Genomic DNA, 19,240 nt, shown 5'->3' on the forward strand with positions numbered 1-19,240 from the left:
GGAGATCAGAGTCATGTTTTTGATGAGGAGGATTTCTGTGTCTTCTGTTGTCATGAAGGACAGCTGTCAGTCATCCAGTGTTCAACTCTCAGGACTATAAACTCTCCCAGAGCACTGGAGCATGGTGCTGCTGATGCAAAGTGGCTCTATGGAAATGAGCCTCTAATTCAAGCCACCTGGCATTTTATCTGCTAATAAAGCCATAGTGATATAACATGTCTGTGATGTGAGATGTTCTTTCAATAATAATGAAAATCAGCATTCACATAAACCAAATGACTCAGTGAGACATTAGTAAAGACAAACTCATCACACAGCTCATGGTCATGTGTATTATTAAAGGAATAATAATTGTGTGAAATGTTTACAGTAGATATGTTGAATTTACAAAGGGTCTCTGGGATTATGAAGGATTTTTCTCAACTGATTGTATAATTGTATTAAGCTTTATAGTGATATGTACAGTGATACATGTCACATCTGTTGGCTCTGTCACTCTAACACGATAGTTACCATTTTCCTGTGGCTTCCTCGACCAGGTGCTGGTCTCCGAGTTCTCTGATCTACTCTCGTAATCTTCCCAAAAGGCTGCTCATCTTAGATTAACATTTAACAAATCCACCACTGTTGTCTTGTAAATGACCTCAGGATCACTGCCACCATCTAATATTAGAACTGTGTTAGAGAAGGTAACAGGTACAGTGTAAAAATGACCTTCAATCACCTGCAGTGCTGTGGAGACACCTTAAAACAGACGTATAATTTGGTCTTTGACCCATTTGATGTGTTTTGTTCATGGATCACACTGATTAAAGAAAAGTGTAAATTCAATGTAAGAAAAGTTGAGTATGTTTTGTTGTTAATATAAGATCAGTTACTGTGTCATAATGACCTCAATTGATTTCATAATAATGTTTTGCTAACTAGTGCTGGAATTTATTTCCCTAACATTTTCTCTCCGTGAACCTCGAGCAAAGTACTTGAAATCTCCACTTTGCTTCACTGTAGATTTGAAATAGCTTCAATCCAAGATGGAGGTCAGATGTCACAACCAAGCTTCTTATCATTAACGCAAAGGTTGATTCTTCTTAACTTTTTTGGGACAGTTAGATAAAAATATGCGATTTCAATTGGACATTAGGGCGACTGTGGCGCAGGAAGGTAGAGCGGTTATCCACCAATCTCACAGTTCACATGTCAAAGTGTCCTTGAGCAAGACACTGAACCCCAACTTAGTTGCTCCCGGTGAGTGTTTGCCAGCTGCATAGCAGCTTCCCCATCGGTGTATGATTGTTGTATTAGAAATTTTTCCTCTTGGAAGAATTGTAGACAGAAATCAGCGTGATGAACCATCTCAGTTTAATACATGCCGGCATGGAGAAGAACACATGGATGTTGAGTGTTGTTTCTTCTTGTATCTCTCAAATCCCTTCTATTTATACTTAAACCCAAGAAAGGAACCACCCTCACAAAACATAAATGAAGAAACCAGGTGCACGCAGTTGACAGTCATCACTCTTGTCCCTTTCTAGATTATCTGAAGATATCAGTAACGAAGTCAATAAAACCCTTTTATTACCCTCTTTTAGATCTTGCGACCCCAGGACTCACTATCTGCTACATTGCTCTGGGCCTTGTAACAACAAAGTACCTGCTGTGATCTCAAACATTCCTCAAAACACGACCCATCCTATGATCTCTTGTCCTCTTTGTGACCTCTTCAATAGCTCATCTTGGTTGATTGTTTGCTAATTATCTAATCATATGACTAAATTTACTCCATTCCCTTACATTGTGTGTGTGATTGTGAGTGTGAATGGGTAAATAAGAAGCAGTGTAAAGCGCTTTGAGTGCCAATAGGTAGAAAAGCGCTATATAAGTGCAGACCATTTACATTAGTAGAATATGAGATGAACTATAACTATGATCAAGAAAGTAATTATATCTCTGAGAATTAGTGTTACACATTAGGTGATTTTAAAACAATGGTGTAATGCCCAATATGTTTGATAACGTGTGTGTGTGTGTGTCTGACAGTGTTGGTTCGTAACTGCAACATTAATACTTTTCTCAGTAACAAGTAGTGTTAACACTTACAAATAAAATTTCAGTAACTACTACAGTTATTCCCTCCACAACCAGCTTTTTACAACACTACTTTGATTGTCACCACATCAAAGATTAATTTGAAACCCCACATTTAATATTAGTATTGGTACCTTTTGCACATGTCACTGATGGCAGCACCATAAGTAGTAATTTGGACTGGAAATATTTCCATTACTTTGATTTTATGTGAAATCAGGGTGATTCTAACAAAGGGAAATTGATTTTAGTAAAGACAGAAAAATACGTTGTCATCACATTTTTAAAAACTTATTGATAATTCCAGCTAGAGATTTATTTCTGTCACATAGTAAACCTGGATATATAGTATTTACTTTAGTTTTTAGTCCAATAATTTTAATCATTTGCTGCACATTTGAAAATGGAGGGAGTATCTAGAAAGCATGCATTCATATCTGATCTGACTAAACTCTGATCATTGGGAATATAAGGGTTTTTAGATATAATAGGATGTCGTCAGCATGTCAGCTAATTTTACAATAGTGTAATTAAAAATGTCCTATAGATTATTATAATGAGGGGGCCTGGTGGCTCAATGGGGGGATCATCGAGTGACCCTACTCAGCCACCAATGGCTACATTAGTGTTGAGCCTGGATAAAAAAAATGGTTTGCAGCATGAAGGGCATCCGGTGTAAAAACTCGTGCCAAATCAATGTGCGCATTACATTAAGCTGTGGCGACCCCTGAAAGGGACAAGACAAAGGCCTTTGACCTTTGACCTTTTTGTGATTAAGATTATTCCTGAGATGCTGGCAGAATTTCTTACTCACATTATAAGTCAGAAATATAAAATGCTGTGTAGAAACACCTCAGTCTTGTTAAATGATTCTTTCTAAAATGTGTTTGCATGTTCAAAATGTTTGTAACATGATTTTTTTGCTGCATCTTCAGTCTGGACTCCCCTGATGGTCAGAGTGAAGTCACAGTTTAATCCAACGCCTGAAAAACGATCTGGAATCCCTGATGCTTGATAAGTTGCCCTATCGATAAGAATTTTAGGAGTTTCTGCATTTTTCTGTTGGTAGCAGGCTAAAACCTCATAGTTGTTCCATTAAAGTAACAAAAAATAGTTTGTAAAATTACTGTTTACTTTGTAAATACATAAATCCTCCTTTAAACTCAATCCTGACTGAAACCTGTCCATTGTCACCGTTCAGCATAACTGCTAGTTTTACTTTTAGTACTATATTTATATGTTATTGATGAGAACTTTTATTTATACCTGTATACCATTTTGTATTTTGGGGGGGTATTAACACTTTTAATAAAGTAAAACAGTTCAGTTCTTCAGGCAACACTGCTCACTGAAACGTAGAGGAGACTTTTAAGTGATCTAAAGTTATAGCATTGACTCTACATCCCACTGTTGTTGTATTGATTTGCTCATTGTGTTTTTCTTGGTGACTTTCCTCTGATTGAATAATGTGTGTGTGTGTGTGGGTGGGTGTGTGTGTGTGTGTGTGTGTGTGTGTGTGTGTGTGTGTGTGTGTGTGTGTGTGTGTGTGTTTGTGTCCTTAGTGAACTGTATCAGTCTCTGCAGTAGCTTCTAGCTGCAGCATCAGTTCAGTTTCTGTTCAGTCTGACTGAGTTTTTGTACGATGCTTTTTCACTGTGTGAACAACCACTGACTGTTGATGTAGTGTCGACTCTGACAGTAGTAAACTGCTGCATCTTCAGTCTGGACTCCACTGATGGTCAGAGTGAAGTCAGAGTTTAATCCACTTCCTGAAAAACGATCTGGAATCCCTGATGCTCGAGTGGTGGCATAATAAATAAGGAGCTTAGGACATTCTCCATCTTTCTGTTGGTACCAGGCTAAATAATTCCCATTATACACATTCCGACTGATTTTACAGTTAATAGTTGTGGTTCCTCCCAGAGCAGAGCTCACTGCTCCAGGCTGAGTCACTGTGACCTGACCTCTGGACTCTGAGGACACAGAGACAAAAACAGAAAGCAGCATCATGGTTTTGTGGGCTTCATTTCAGAGGGACGGATGTTGATAGAGGAGAGGAGTTGGATTCTCTGGACTTTACCTGTGAAGCAGCAGCAGAGGAGAGTCCAGATGAGGACGGAGATCAGAGTCATGTTTCTGATGAGGAGGATTTCTGTGTCTTCTGTTGTCATGAAGGACAGCTGTCAGTCATCCAGTGTTCAACTCTCAGGACTATAAACTCTCCCAGAGCACTGGAGCATGGTGCTGCTGATGCAAAGTGGCTCTATGGAAATGATCACACTGACTCCAACAGGGACTTGGATCAATCTGATGATGTTTCCTAATGGAATGATTCAGATTTTTGGAAAATTTATTAAGAACTTTTGAAAATTAGATTTTTGATGAGTATCATAATCCAAAAATGTTTTTTTTTTAGTATGTTTAGTTTTTTGTAGAAGTATTTCCAAATAAATCAACAAAATCTTTTTACTGGAAACAAATATAATTATAAACAATATTGTAGTATTTGTGAAGGCATCGTATTTATTTTTACTTTTCATATCAGACTTAATATTAGCTGCCAGTGAATACTAGTTTTTGTTGTTTGTTCCAAAGTCAGAGAGCCGTGTCTCTGTACAGTCAGAGGTTTTTGTACGACGACTTAGTCAGTTTGTATCACTGTGGTGGACTTTTGGTGGAGGAACCAGACTGGAAGTTGGAAGTAAGTCAAATGTTTAAAAATGTTTTTATTTCAGGAGTTAATTTTATTTAGTCCATATTCAACATGTCAGAACAAATTGTTGCCTTTCATTGGTTATTTATAAGATCTGCAGAAATATTTTTCTATTAAACTAAGTCTGTATTTATACTCGAAATTTAGAAACTAATTTTAAATAACTTCAAATATTAAGCCAGTGGTTGAATCATTAGTTGAATCTGTAATTGGGAAGTAGCAATTTAAGGATTCAAGGTTTTGTACAGTTGGACAAAGTCAGAGAGCCGTGTCTCTGTACAGTCAGAGGTTTTTGTACGACGACTCAGTCAGTTTGTATCACTGTGGTGGACTTTTGGTGGAGGAACCAGACTGGAAGTTGGAAGTAAGTTTCTGCATAAATATTAAATATGATGTGGAAAAGTAACATTTTAGCAAATTATTGTTCTTGTTTTTATCAACACTGTTTGTGATCAGGTTTTAGTTTGTCTCCTTTCATCAAGGAAACAACCTGTTTAATTAAATGTAAACAGGCTGAAGTGTGGACAAGATAAATGTTTAATTCAACTGACAAAGTCTTTCTAACAGTTAGTTTGTGTTTTGTGCCACAGTGACTGTTGCTAAAATACATAAAAAATAACTTTCTTCAACTAAAATTGAAAAGTGAAGACAAAGGTAGTTATGTGAAAATGCAGAAATTCTCTGATTAATTTATTGAGTCAGAAAGTTTGAAATCATTTGAACCTTTTTTTGTTAAGTGTCTGTTTAAATATTGTCCACATGAAGAAAATATAATGTTTCTGTTTCCACTGAATATATTTGATTATTGTGGATTTAGTATTTTAGATGATGGCACAGTTTTGTCTCCGGTGTAGTTGGACATATTTCAGTTCAAACTGTCTGATGATTCTGTATGTGCTGATTTACATGAGAGGTTTTTCAAAGGGAAGTGAAACAATGTGTGAGTCAGTGACTGTTGGAGCAGAAAAACCATCTGACAGAAACTGCTTAAAGAGGAAAATCAGCTCTCACACAGGACAAGGTCTCAACTGTTTGATTGACAGCTGTGTGGTCTCTGTCCTCTAAGCTGATTGGTGTCTCCTACTGTAGGTGATGCCCATCCCACCCTGACTGTGCTGCCCCCCTCCAGTGAGGAACTAGAGAAGGGCAAGGCCACGCTCATGTGTCTGGCCAACAAGGGCTTCCCCTCAGACTGGAGTCTGTCCTGGAAGGTGGACAGCAGCAGCAGCATCAGCTGGGAGGAGAGCAGGAGCCCTGTGGTGCTGGAGAAGGACGGACGCTACAGCTGGAGCAGCACCCTGAGGCTCCCTGCAGACCAGTGGGGGAAGGTGGACTCTGTGACCTGTGAGGCCACCCAGGGCTCCCAGACTTCACTCAAGCAGACACTGAGGAGAGACCAGTGTCCCCAGTCCTGACCTGAATCACTGAGACTCTGCAGCTGCTTTCTCTCTGTCTCTATTTGTTTCTTGTGTTAATGTTGATGAGTGTGTGATTCCAAAAGAATAAAGATTTTATCACATCTGCAATATTCATGAGATCAACATTAATGCATCACATGTTACACATTCTTAACTTTGCTCTACAATCATTTTCAAAGAGCGGTTTAAAATCATTTAGTCCCTGTTAAAGTGTCATTTTCACCAAATTGTTAAACAACACTGTGACATCATTTATCTTCATGGATTAATGAGCCACAGTTACAAAAATCTCCATCAACATTCAAGTCTGATTTTCATATCTGTTCACAGGTAAATTGGTTTATTCTAATTCTAAAAAGAAAATACAATCAAATTAACCAACAATGATAGAAAAAGCGTTTCTGTGATTAGAATAAAAAGCAGGACATCATCAGCATCAAGTGATAGAATTTGTCATGATCTGAGATTTTCTTCCAACATTATTAAAATGTGAACATTCACATGAACCAAAGACTCAGTGACACATCATTAAAGACTAATTCAATTTAATTGAATTCAACTTTATTTATATAGCGCCAATTCACAACAAGGTCATCTCAGGCCACTTTACAGAATAAAGTCAAGATTATAAAGATGTATAGAGAGAACCCAACAATTCCCCCTGGAGCAAGCCATAGGCAACAGTGGACAACTACCTTTAACGGAAGAAACCTCCAGCAGAACCAGGCTCAGGGTGGACGACCATCTGCCTTGACCGGTTGGGGTGAGTGGAAAGGGGAGAGAGAAAAGAACAGAGCAACAGAAAGCAACAACAAAACATCGGGCAGATCGGTAGGACCAGTAGTTGCACGCTGGAAGACACACAGCTTCAAAGCCGGGGACACTTGCAGAAATGGACAGAGAGAGGGGGACAGAGAAGGACAAAGAGAACTACGGGAGAGAACACACAGAGTTAATGACATAAATTGGTGACAATTGCGGGCTGAGAGGAGAGATGGTCAAGAGGAGGAATGGAGCTCAGTGATTTGGGGGGTGGGTCCCCCAGCAGTCTAAGCCTATGGCAGCATAACTATAACTAACTATATGCTTTATTAAAGAGGAAGGTTTTGAGCCCAGACTTAAAAGTAGAGACGGTCTCTGCTTCCCGAATCTGAACAGGGAGCTGGTTCCACAAGAGAGAAGATTGATAGCTAAAGGCTATGCCTCCCATTCTACGTTTTGAAATTCTGGGAACCACAAGTAGGCCTGCATTCTGAGAGCGAAGTGGTCGAACATATTGAAGCATCAACCTTTGTTGCTGGATTTTTTTGTTTTATGATGCACCAAATGTTTTCTTTTAGTGAAAGGTCTGGACTGCAGGCAGGCCAGTTCAGCACCCAGATATTTTTTCCCGTGAAGCCATGCTGTTGGGATGGATGCATGATGTGGTTTAGCATTTTCTTGGTGAAATATGCAAGGCCTTCCCTGAAAGAGGCATTGTTCAGATGGCATAAATGTTGCTCTAAAACCTCTATGTACTTTTCAGCATTGATGGAGCCTTTCCAGATGTATAAGCTGCCCATGCTATAGGCACTAATGCACGCCCAAACCAACAGAGATGCAGGCTTTTGAACAGTTTTAACCGCTGATAACAAGGTGGATGCTCCCTCTCCTCTTTAGTCTGCAGAACAGGGCATCTTGGGTTTCCTAATCCAAATTCAAATTTGGATTCATCTGACAAAGCAGGTTTCCATTTTGCCTCAGACCATTTTAAATGAGCTTTGGCCCAAAGAACATGGCTGTGGTTTTTGGATTGTGTTCCCCTACAGCCTCTTCTTTGCATGATACAGCTTCAACTTGCATATGTGGATTACACGGCGAACCATGTTCACAGACAGTAATTTATGTAAGTTGTCATGAGCCCCTGCAGTGAAGTCCAGCTCAGAATCATGCTTATTTTTTTTTTTTATGCAGTGCCGGCTGAGGGGCCGAAGATTACATAGATACAGTTTTGACCTCCGGCCTTGTCCCTTGCTCACAGTGATTGGTGAACCTCTACCCATCCCTACATTTTAGCAGCTCTGCCTCTGAAATTTTCCTTTTAATCACAGTCATGCTGCTGACGTGTTGCAAATTAACTAGATTAGTTGTCAAATGCTCCTGCATTTGTTTTTCATTTGCAGCAATTACTTTTCCAGCCTTTTATTGCCCCTCTTCCAAATTTGAGATATGTTGTTGTTCAAAATGAGCCAGTAATTTCCACGAAAGGATAAAATGTCTCAGTTTTGAAATCTGACATTTTGTTTAGATTTTATTGTGCATAAAGTATGGGTTTATTAGATTTGCAAATCATTGTTTGTGTTTTAATTTATGTTTCACACATTCTCAATTTCTAAACAATTTTTTTTGGAATTGGGGTTGTAATGGTTAGTAAAGAGAGAGTTTGACTCAGTAGCTCAAAATGCAAAATTTTGCATACCCACAAAGTTGCTAACAAGCTCATCTTTGTTTAAACCCACAAAAATGTTTGTACTGTAAATTTATTGCTTATATGTTTTGCAGCATGGATGCTTCAAAAGAGGATGGAACGCTAGGACGATTAGTAAACGACGAGCACAGAAATCCCAACTGCAGAGTGAAGACAATTGTTGTGGAAGGAAAGCCACATCTTTGCCTGTTTAGTGTTAGACAAATTTTACCAAATGAGGAGATAAACTACAACTACGGGGATTCTCCATGGCCTTGGCGCTCAATGGTATGTATTTGTTCTTTTAAAACAATGTTTTTGTTAACTAAAACAGAAGCTAAATTGTATTGTGATGTACATTTCATTTTTTTTACATTTCATGCAAATAATTTATCATGCTATAAAAATATTTGTGTGTGCAATGTCCTACAGCTCAAGGAAGGAGAAAGTGAGTAAGGACATTTGGAACTGAAAAAAGTGTATCAGAATTTACTGAAAATTAACTAATGAAAATCAGACATTGTTTAGAATTGTGGTCTAAATAGCCAACTATTGAAACTAGCCTGGACAAAAATGATAGTACCCTTAACTTAATTTCTCCAGATGTGTCAGGTGTGAAGGGTGCCTTTTCTCAGACTGCATGTTTTAGCTTTCCGCAGGTGTTCAATCAGATATAGATCAGGGATTGTAGAAGGCCACTTCACAATACTTCAGTGTCCTTATCCATTCTTTGGTGTTTTAGCTGCATGTTATGTGTCTGCATATCTGTACACTCAGAGTATATTTATGAAAAAAAATTGTAAAAAGGATGGCTACTTAAACACACTTCAATTAATGGTAGATAAGAGATTGAATCTATTTTGTGTTTGGTATTCATTGCACATATATATGTCCAATATTTTATTTTTATTTTTTTATATATAGCTGAATTGGATTTGGAACTTGACAACATAAGTGAAGATGAAGAGTCAGATTCTGCCGTTGAACAAAGGGGTATGTATTCAATGTTGTTGTTGTTGCACAGCTACATCTTAATACATTGTTAACATCTAATGTTTAGTTAAAATGTAAATCATTCTACACAGCGTGTAATATATCAAAAGTAACCCTTCCCATTTGGGGGTTATCACTAAGCTTTTTGATTAAGTCTCTACATATCAGGAAGTTGAGTAAGGGCAACTAGACTTTTCCTTGTTAGGTCAAAACATTTCATTTTGTACATTCATCAGTGTGAAAGACTGACTAAAGCTACTTTGCATGAGAAGTGAAACGTTTTGAATGAACAAAGTCCAGTTGCCATGACTCAATTTCCAGATAACTTCATCTGCATGACTGAGAATCTTCACAGATGTAAATCTTCTCACACCTGGATTTAAACGCTTTTGTGCTTGATCCTGTGAAGCTCCATCAGATTGGATGGAAAGTGTTTTCATTTTTATTGCATTGGTTTCATCAGATAGTGCTTTGGTTTTTGCCCAAAGTCTTTTTTTTTTCTTATTTAATTTTGCTGCATCAGGCCACAGACTCATTGTTCTCATGTTTCCAGAGGCTTTTAAATGCTGATTGGCTGACTCCAAGGTCACGGTCATTGTTGGATTAGTCAGTTTAGTTAGACAGACAGCTTTAGAAAAAGTCCTGGTAGTTTCAGACATCTTACTCTTTGCAATTACTGAACTGCTATGCTCCTGGGAACATTCAATGCTTTAGAAATTGTTTTGTACCCTTGTGTCCTGATAGTTTCACAACAAAATACTATTGTTGAGTTTCTTGGACTTTATGGTTTGGTTTTTGTCCTGATATGCACTGTGAAATGTGGGACCTTTTTATATGTACATTTCTATCTGTCTTAACTATGGCCAGTCAGTTAAATTTCCTACAGGTTTTTAAGAAAACCTTTGCTGAAATACCTTTATTTGTTTTTTTTAATCAATTTGCTGGGGGTTATTTTTGTTTATTTTTTTTATTCTAATTCAACTTTAATGTTGTCATGTTCATGTTACTCAGGGCTTGTGAATGATGGTATTTTGCTTTCTATGAAAATATTTATTTTTAATTTTATTTCTCCATAGAACAACAGACAACTTCTAAGACAACTAAGCCCCATGATAAGACCGTGAGCTCTACAGGTCTGTGTCCTATGTTACTCTTGGCATGAAATAATCTTTCTTCTTGAGATTTCATAAGGTCAAACTATTTGGATGATTTTTCACATTGCCACACCATTTGGATTTTAGTTTTCTTTTTCGGTCAGGAAAAATAGAGAAGCACCAGGTTGTTGCTGAGAGCTAAGACAGTCCAGCTTTTGTTTGTTTTAAACAAATATTTAACTATACTGTATTAATGTTCTTGTTACTCTTGTTTTATTTTTTAAATCATTGTTTTATTTATTGTTTTCTATAGAACAAAGAAAAGCGCCACTTGATGAGACCGTGAGCTCCACAGGTGTGTATGACAAACTTTCTCCTACATACTCTGTTAGGATTTCTCATGGTTAAATTGTGTATATGTTTGTTTTAAAAAAAATTTAAATCAAGACTAAAATCAGACAGTTATTTTTAAAACATTGTAAAAGCCATTTTTGCAGTTATTACAGCTTTGAATCTTTTTTGTCTTGGTCACTTCAGACTTCTCACAACTAGATTAAATGGGACACCATCAAGGGGCTTATTTTTATTCATATAATTTATATTTTTTCCATAGGAAAAAAAAAACAATGCCTTCTGATACCACGGTCAGCGCCAGAGGTATTTGTGCCTGTGTATAATATGTGTATGTTAAAAACAATCTTCAGTGGCAGTTAGATTATGTAAACATATCTAAGATTTCACATGGTCAAACTTTGGATTCTAGACTTCAAATTGATTTTAAGTATGTCTTTTATCCTTCAGGGAAAAGAACGAAACCCCATAATGATGTTGAGAGCTCTGCAGGTATTTAAGAAATTGACAGATATGTTATTCAGTTTTTAAAGGGACTTTAACCAATAAGAAATCAATTCAGATTTAAGATTCAAAAACTGAGATAAATGATAGGATACATTTTAAGAATTTATTTCTTGTCAGTAATCCATTGTAAATGTTATTCAAGGCATGGGATAAAATTTCTCATATGCTATCTGTTAAGACATACCACGGCCAAACTTTTTCAGTTGTAGAGTTTTTTCTTTTTCCGTCTCAGGAAAAAGAAAAAAGCTCTAGGATGATGCAAAGAGCTCTGGAGGTAAGTAGATAAACATTGTTTTTAAACATTATTCAATATTAATGTAGTCATGTTCATGCAGGTCCGTAACATTTTTAAAATGGTCTTAAATCTTTTTTGTGAAATCCTAATTGTCAAACATTTAAAATTGTCTTATTGTGGTTTTAGTATCATGTTTATTTCATGCATTTTTCCCCAACATTTAAATTTTACAAGTCATCAATCACTATTTAAGGAAGAAATTCGACACTTTTGCTTTATGAAAAGACCACTTGCAACTAATTCAAGCCAAATTTTTACTACATTTGGAATATAAAAACTCAGTTAGTTTTAGCAAGCTAGTTAAGAAATTATTATATTGGTCATTTTATGTGCCAAAGCAGACTTGACCCAAGGTATATCCAAAGTCTTTCATATGATCATGCTTGCTTAACCTGTGATTCCTTTATGTTGAATTTCTCTAGTCTCTTGTATGCGCTCTTGTCTTGGCAAAAACTATAAGGCAAGTTAAAGAGCCAAAAGGCAGCTCAAAGTCTTGTTTATGGTGAGTTTAATCAGCAAGACAGAGAAACATGCAGCGCAGAACAGAACTACAGTACACCCATGAGTGGGTCTATCAGATTGACAAGGTTTTGCTGGTTATTGGTTCCTTTTAACCACTCAGGTCAGCAGCTGAATTTACATAATTCTCAATGCAAATCAACCTTACAGAACATGCACACAGTGGTCAGGAATCTAATTAGCAAGTATCTGAGAGCACTCTTCTCCTATGTGTTCCCTGCTGGGACAGCTTCCTGATGAAGCTCTGGTATAAAAACAGTGCAGACAGATGGTCTGCTGAGGTGCGAATGTAGCATTTGGTCACCATAAACGAGCATTTTGCATTTGAAGGAATATTTCTCTCTCAGCTCTGTTGAGCAATGCTAATGAACCAATAATTGAGGATACATCGGCATTGTTAGCTGTGTGTTTTTTTTTTTTTTTTTATTTATACACAGACACCTCATCATTTGAAAACTGTTGGTTATTGGATGCTGCAACTGATCACACCACACCAATGCAGTTTTATATCAGAACCATTAAGACTCAACTGTTTAGTTATTCATTTTCAACATCAAGTTACAAAGTTGTGACAAACCATCAATAACTTTCATAACTGTAAAGTCTGACTAATGACTCTCCCAGCTAGGATGTAATCATCAGAAACCGTTGTCATTACAGGTAAATGACAGATGAACGCATGTCTTATAGGTCTAATAACACATTTCTTTATTACCTCTTCTTACTCCATCAGTGGGAGGAACTAAGACTTAACAAAAAGATGCAAGTGAGGAAAATGATTATCCTTAGAGACTTTGGATGTAAACCTAGAGTTGTGGCGCAAAGCTCTTTTGATTGATGGTTGTACAATGCAACCATCAATGCAGTTTTTGGCATTTTTTGAAAATGAGCAGATAGAGAGCAGACAGAAGAAGAGTTTGTTTTGTTTTCTTTGAGTATATAGCAATATTTACACTCTCATCCACTTTATCAGACATACCTGTACAATGTTATGCTGTTAAAACAGCTTTTCCACAAATTCTACTTTGCAAAGCTGATAAATACTCAGTTTTTGTTGGTCAGCAAAATATTTCTGTTTGATTCACCCTATTTAATTATGAGTTGGCTAACACAACTAAGAAAATATGATCTTTGTAAAAGTAAAATTTGTGGCAGAGCGGTCTTATTTTAAAGCATCAGATTGTACGCATGTGCCCATTAAAATGGCAAACCTGCAAACCCGTATGAATTTAGCGTAGCAGGTACACTTTAGCAATGTACACTACTACTATTTGTCACTGTTGGGGAGACTGCTTTAAACTCCTATGTCTGCTTATGTAAGTTGTTATTGCGTTCTTATTTTTTCCTGTGTTGTTTTTCAGAGCCCCCCGGAAGGAGAGTTGTCAAGAGACCATGGAGCTCAGTAGAAGTCAGTGCTGTCATGAAGCATTTCAAAACGCACATTTCCAAAGGACATCTTGCAACCAAAGCTGAGTGTGAACAGTGCAGGCTTGCTGAGGACCCAGTATTAAGCGAAAGAACTGTACAAAATATCAGAGATTTTGTTAGGAACCGAGGTTTGACATTCAAAAAAATGTCTTGAAAGGTTAGGAAGGATTGGTGGCCTTTTGTTTAGTTTATAATGGAGGTTATCAAGTCTTGTTCATCTGAGTACAAGTTTCCTGAAAAGGCATCGGGCTTTGTTAAAATAAAGCATACCAGAAAATGAACATTGTTTAGCTGGTCCTTTCTTATTGGTTGGTAAGACTTAATTGCTATAGAGTCACTCATCCAGAATTTACATGACTATAGAGCTCCATGGAATAAATTTGCTTCTGATTATGGGTATCTTTTAAGGACGGTACATGTTCAACTATAAGAAAAGGACAAAACAAAATTTCAAGTTGCAAGTCTGCTTCCCTTGAGGTTCATGTTGGGTTTCAAGGGTCTACCTGAAGTTTTTATTCTTTAAAGGTAATGAGTGTTATGGTATGTATACAGTGTGTCCAGTTATGCCAGGTTTGTTCTCATAACTACGGATTGGTTCTAATTCTTTGTCTGTGTGTGTGTGTGTGTGTGTATGTATATTGTCCAGACAATTTAGGTTTGTCCTCATAACTAGGGATGTGTTCAGATTTTTTTAGGTGTATGAGCAGTGCCCATTTAAAGCATGTATGCTCTTATAACTAGGGGCTAGTTCTAATTCTTTGTGCGTGTGTATAGTGTTCAGGTAATGCAGGTTTGTCCTCATAGCTAGGGATATGTTCTGATTCTGTATGTGTATGTGTAGCTGTATAGGAAATGTCTATTTAAAGCACATATGTCCTTATAATCAAGGGTTCGTTCTGATTCTGTGTGTGTGTGTAAAAGTTGTGTCAAGTTAAGTCAGGTTTGTCCTCATAACCCCTGATTAATTCCGGAAACTCCCCCTTCCCGCCCACTTCCCTCCCCCGTCCTCACACTCCAATACAGAATCAGGTTTTCATATCTTATAAATGGTTAGTCAGAATTGAATCTTGAGTAGACAGCTTTGCTCCTAAAGTTAAGATGAGCAATCAGAAGTTTGTGTCTCTAAAACAAAGGGAAAGGTGGGCCCCCATAGTCCAGTTGTGTACTGGTTTCGAAAAACTGTCCTAATAAACCACCCGTACCTGTATAGGTGTGTGTGTAGGTGTGTGTGTGTGTGTGTGTGTGTGTGTGTGTGTGTGTGTGTGTGTGTGTGTGTGTGTGTGTGTGTCCTTAGTGGACTGTATCAGTCTCTGCAGTAGCTTCCAGCTGCAGCATCAGTTCAGTTTCTGTTCAGTCTGACTGAGGGAGGTTTTTGTACGATGCTTTTTCACTGTGTGAACACATTCTGACTGTTGATAACATGGAGACTCTGACAGTAGTAAACTGCTGCATCTTCCGTCTGGACTCCACTGATGGTCAGAGTGAAGTCAGAGTTTGATCCACTGCCTGAAAAACGATCTGGAATCCCTGATGCTCGAGTGGTGGCAGAATAAATAAGGAGCTTAGGACGTTCTCCATCTTTCTGTTGGTACCAGGCTAAATGGTTCCCATTGTGCACATTCTGACTGATTTTACAGTTGATGGTTGTGGTTCCTCCCAGAGCAGAGCTCACTGCTCCAGGCTGAGTCACTGTGACCTGACCTCTGGACTCTGAGGACACAGAGACAAAAACAGAAAGCAGCATTGTGGTTTTGTGGGCTTCATTTCAGAGGGACGGATGTTGATAGAGGAGAGGAGTTGGATTCTCTGGACTTTACCTGTGAAGCAGCAGCAGAGGAGAGTCCAGATGAGGACGGAGATCAGAGTCATGTTTTTGATGAGGAGGATTTCTGTGTCTTCTGTTGTCATGAAGGACAGCTGTCAGTCATCCAGTGTTCAACTCTCAGGACTATAAACTCTCCCAGAGCACTGGAGCATGGTGCTGCTGATGCAAAGTGGCTCTATGGAAATGATCTCACTGACTCCAACAGGGACTTGGATCCTTCTGATGATGATGTTCTTAATGGTTTAAAGTTTCTGGGGTTGTAGCTTAGGTTTGGACAGACCTTCTTCCTAAATTTGAAGTAAATTGTCTTGAATTCTGTAACATACACAAGATCACTGTGTGCCATAATGTACAATAACGTATTGGTGAATAATTTATTTTGCATCAATGTAGATTAGATTATAATTAAAGAGAAACTGATGTCTGTAGCTCAGAAACCGTTACTCAATAAAGGTTTTAATACTTTTCATAGTTTGGGACTTAGATGTGCAAAGTTTAACCAGTCATTATATAACCTGCCTTAACTGGGAACATTTCTGAGAATTTTTTTTAAGTATCTTGGATCATTCTGATTATGCTGATTATCAATGGATTCATGGATTTATATACTGATTAGGAAGATTTCAAAAGCTATTTTAAAGATTTATTTTTATTTCTGTTGCTCTCTTTAGATTAAAAATATCTTTTACATTGAAATGATACTTAGAGCATTAAAACTAATTTATTAAAATGCACTATACAGTATTTAAAAGATAAAATAAAGAGATTCAGGAAATTTGTGACATCATGTTGGTCACTTTGACAGCCACCAACAAAATTTTATAAACACCTACCAGAGTTGATGAGTTTGTTTCAATGTGTATGTGAAAGAAATGTGATTTTTGATTTTAGTTTCTATAACTGGCTCATGTCAAACATCAACTGCCCCTGTACACAAAATGCTGAGATCAGACAAAGGTTTTAAATGCCTTTGCATTTCAACTTCCACACTTGAGAGCTCAAGCCAAGACTATAACAAAAGACATCAGTTTTTCCATTGTGGAACCATCCCGTCACATGTCCTGAACCAATGCCAAGAGTCCAAGGCCAAGATTGGACAGATCCTGAAAGAGGCAGAAAACATCACCATACAAACCTATGTTTGGACTTCTAGGTGTATACAGCACCTCATCACAGTTAAAGCCCAGAGAATCAGCAAGAACTGCGAACTGATAAATCTGTTCCTGCACTTGGCCTCTTTTTTAAGTCCAACACAGGGGCAAACATCACCAAAGTTTAAAAAGCAGCTGTCAATGATTGGGGGCTTTAAAAGCCAAACTATACAATCACTACTGTGACTAATAACAGTAATATTCTTATTTACTGATCAGTGGTTCAATTTCCAGCTCCTCCTGTTCACCTCACAATGGCAAGATACTCTGCCTAAGTTGCTCTCCAGACTGTGAAGTGAAGAAACAAAGTAATTTTTGTAAAATTATGCTTGTTGCTGTTCATGTTTTTTTAAGAGACACAGTGAATGATGTTCACAGGCTTTAACCAACAACTGGTGTTTGTGTACTTTCAGTGAACTGTATCAGTCTCTGCAGTAGCTTCCAGCTGCAGCATCAGTTCAGTTTCTGTTCAGTCTGACTGAGGGAGGTTTTTGTACGATGCTTTTTCACTGTGTGAACACAGATTGACTGTTGATGATGTGGCCACTCTGACAGTAGTAAACTGCTGCATCTTCAGTCTGGACTCCACTGATGGTCAGAGTGAAGTCAGAGTTTGATCCACTGCCTGAAAAACGATCTGGAATCCCTGATGCTCGAGTGGTGGCAGCATAAATAAGGAGCTTAGGACGTTCTCCATCTTTCTGTTGGTACCAGGCTACAGGCCCTACAGGCTACACATTCTGACTGGTTTTACAGTTGATGTTGACGGTTCCTCCCAGAGCAGAGCTCACTGCTCCAGGCTGAGTCACTGTGACCTGACCTCTGGACTCTGAGGACACAGAGACAAAAACAGAAAGCAGCATCATGGTTTTGTGGGCTTCATTTCAGAGGGACAGATGTTGATAGAGGAGAGGAGTTGGATTCTCTGGACTTTACCTGTGAAGCAGCAGCAGAGGAGAGTCCAGATGAGGACGGAGATCAGAGTCATGTTTTTGATGAGGAGGATTTCTGTGTCTTCTGTTGTCATGAAGGACAGCTGTCAGTCATCCAGTGTTCAACTCTCAGGACTATAAACTCTCCCAGAGCACTGGAGCATGGTGCTGCTGATGCAAAGTGGCTCTATGGAAATGAGCCTCTAATTCAAGCCACCTGGCATTTTATCTGCTAATAAAGCCATAGTGATATAACATGTCTGTGATGTGAGATGTTCTTTCAATAATAATGAAAATCAGCATTCACATAAACCAAATGACTCAGTGAGACATTAGTAAAGACAAACTCATCACACAGCTCATGGTCATGTGTATTATTAAAGGAATAATAATTGTGTGAAATGTTTACAGTAGATATGTTGAATTTAAAAAGGGTCTCTGGGATTATGAAGGATTTTTCTAAACTGACTGTATAATTGTATTAAGCTTTATAGTGATATGTACAGTGATACATGTCACATCTGTTGGCTCTGTCACTCTAACACGATAGTTTCCATTTTCCTGTGGCTTCCTCGACCAGGTGCTGGTCTCCGAGTTCTCTGATCTACTCTCGTAATCTTCCCAAAAGGCTGCTCATCTTAGATTAACATTTAACAAATCCACCACTGTTGTCTTGTAAATGACCTCAGGATCACTGCCACCATCTAATATTAGAACTGTGTTAGAGAAGGTAACAGGTACAGTGTAAAAATGACCTTCAATCACCTGCAGTGCTGTGGAGACACCTTAAAACAGACGTATAATTTGGTCTTTGACCCATTTGATGTGTTTTGTTCATGGATCACACTGCTTAAAGAAAAGTGTAAATTCAATGTAAGAAATGTTGAGTATGTTTTGTTGTTAATATAAGATCAGTTACTGTGTCATAATGACCTCGATTGATTTGATAATAATGTTTTTCTAACAAGTGCTTGAATTTATTTCCTTAACATTTTCTCTCTGTGAACTTCGAGCAAAGTACCTGAAATCTCCACTTTGCTTCACTGTAGATATGAAATATTTTCAATCCATGATAGAGGTCAGATGTCACAACCAAGCTTCTTATCATTAACGCAAAGGTTGATTCTTCTTAACTTTTTTGGGACAGTTAGATAAAAATATGCGATTTCAATTGGACATTAGTAGAATATGAGATGAACTATAACTATGATGACGAAAGTAATTAGATCTCTGAGAATTAGTGTTACACATTAGGCGATTTTAAAACAATGGTTTAATGCCCAATATGTTTGATAAACGTGTGTGTGTGTGTGTGTGTGTGTCAGTGTTGTTTCGTAACTGCAACATTGATACTTTTCTCAGTAACAAGTAGTGTAAACACTTACAAATAATATTTAAGTAACTACTACAGTTATTCCCTCCACAACCAGCTTTTTACAACACTACTTTGATTATCACCACATCAAAGATTAATTTGAAACCC

The 19,240-nt window shown here is 37.8% G+C and overlaps 2 protein-coding genes across 7 annotated transcripts in view; one reads left to right on the top strand and one right to left on the bottom strand.

Moving 5' to 3' along the window:
• LOC137137896 (immunoglobulin kappa light chain-like) overlaps window positions 1-19,240 on the bottom strand; it is a 60,032-nt gene that overhangs the window by 33,088 nt on the left and 7,704 nt on the right. The window contains exons 1-2 of one of the 5 annotated variants that reach the window (XM_067524798.1): window positions 15,667-15,824; window positions 15,248-15,559 (exon numbers count right to left, since the gene is read on the bottom strand). The exons of 3 other annotated variants lie outside the window; for them this stretch is intronic. In XM_067524798.1, the coding sequence (XP_067380899.1) occupies window positions 15,248-15,559; window positions 15,667-15,757 (403 nt within the window). In that variant the 5' untranslated portion in view covers window positions 15,758-15,824. Of the gene's footprint in view, window positions 1-3,746; window positions 4,059-4,165; window positions 4,283-15,247; window positions 15,560-15,666; window positions 15,825-19,240 lie in introns of those variants that run through there. One more of the 5 variants, XM_067525336.1, reaches the window with a different exon arrangement.
• The window catches only part of LOC137138914 (immunoglobulin kappa light chain-like), a 50,959-nt gene that overhangs the window by 10,354 nt on the left and 21,365 nt on the right, over window positions 1-19,240 (top strand). The window contains exons 3-4 of one of the 2 annotated variants that reach the window (XM_067525654.1): window positions 4,749-4,786; window positions 5,888-6,324. The exons of the other annotated variant lie outside the window; for it this stretch is intronic. Of the exons in view, the coding sequence (XP_067381755.1) occupies window positions 4,749-4,786; window positions 5,888-6,213 (364 nt within the window). The 3' untranslated portion in view covers window positions 6,214-6,324. Of the gene's footprint in view, window positions 1-4,748; window positions 4,787-5,887; window positions 6,325-19,240 lie in introns of those variants that run through there. 2 annotated transcript variants of the gene reach the window in all.

This window comes from Channa argus, chromosome 1, assembly GCF_033026475.1.
Source record: "Channa argus isolate prfri chromosome 1, Channa argus male v1.0, whole genome shotgun sequence".
Classification (NCBI taxonomy): Eukaryota; Metazoa; Chordata; class Actinopteri; order Anabantiformes; family Channidae; genus Channa; species Channa argus.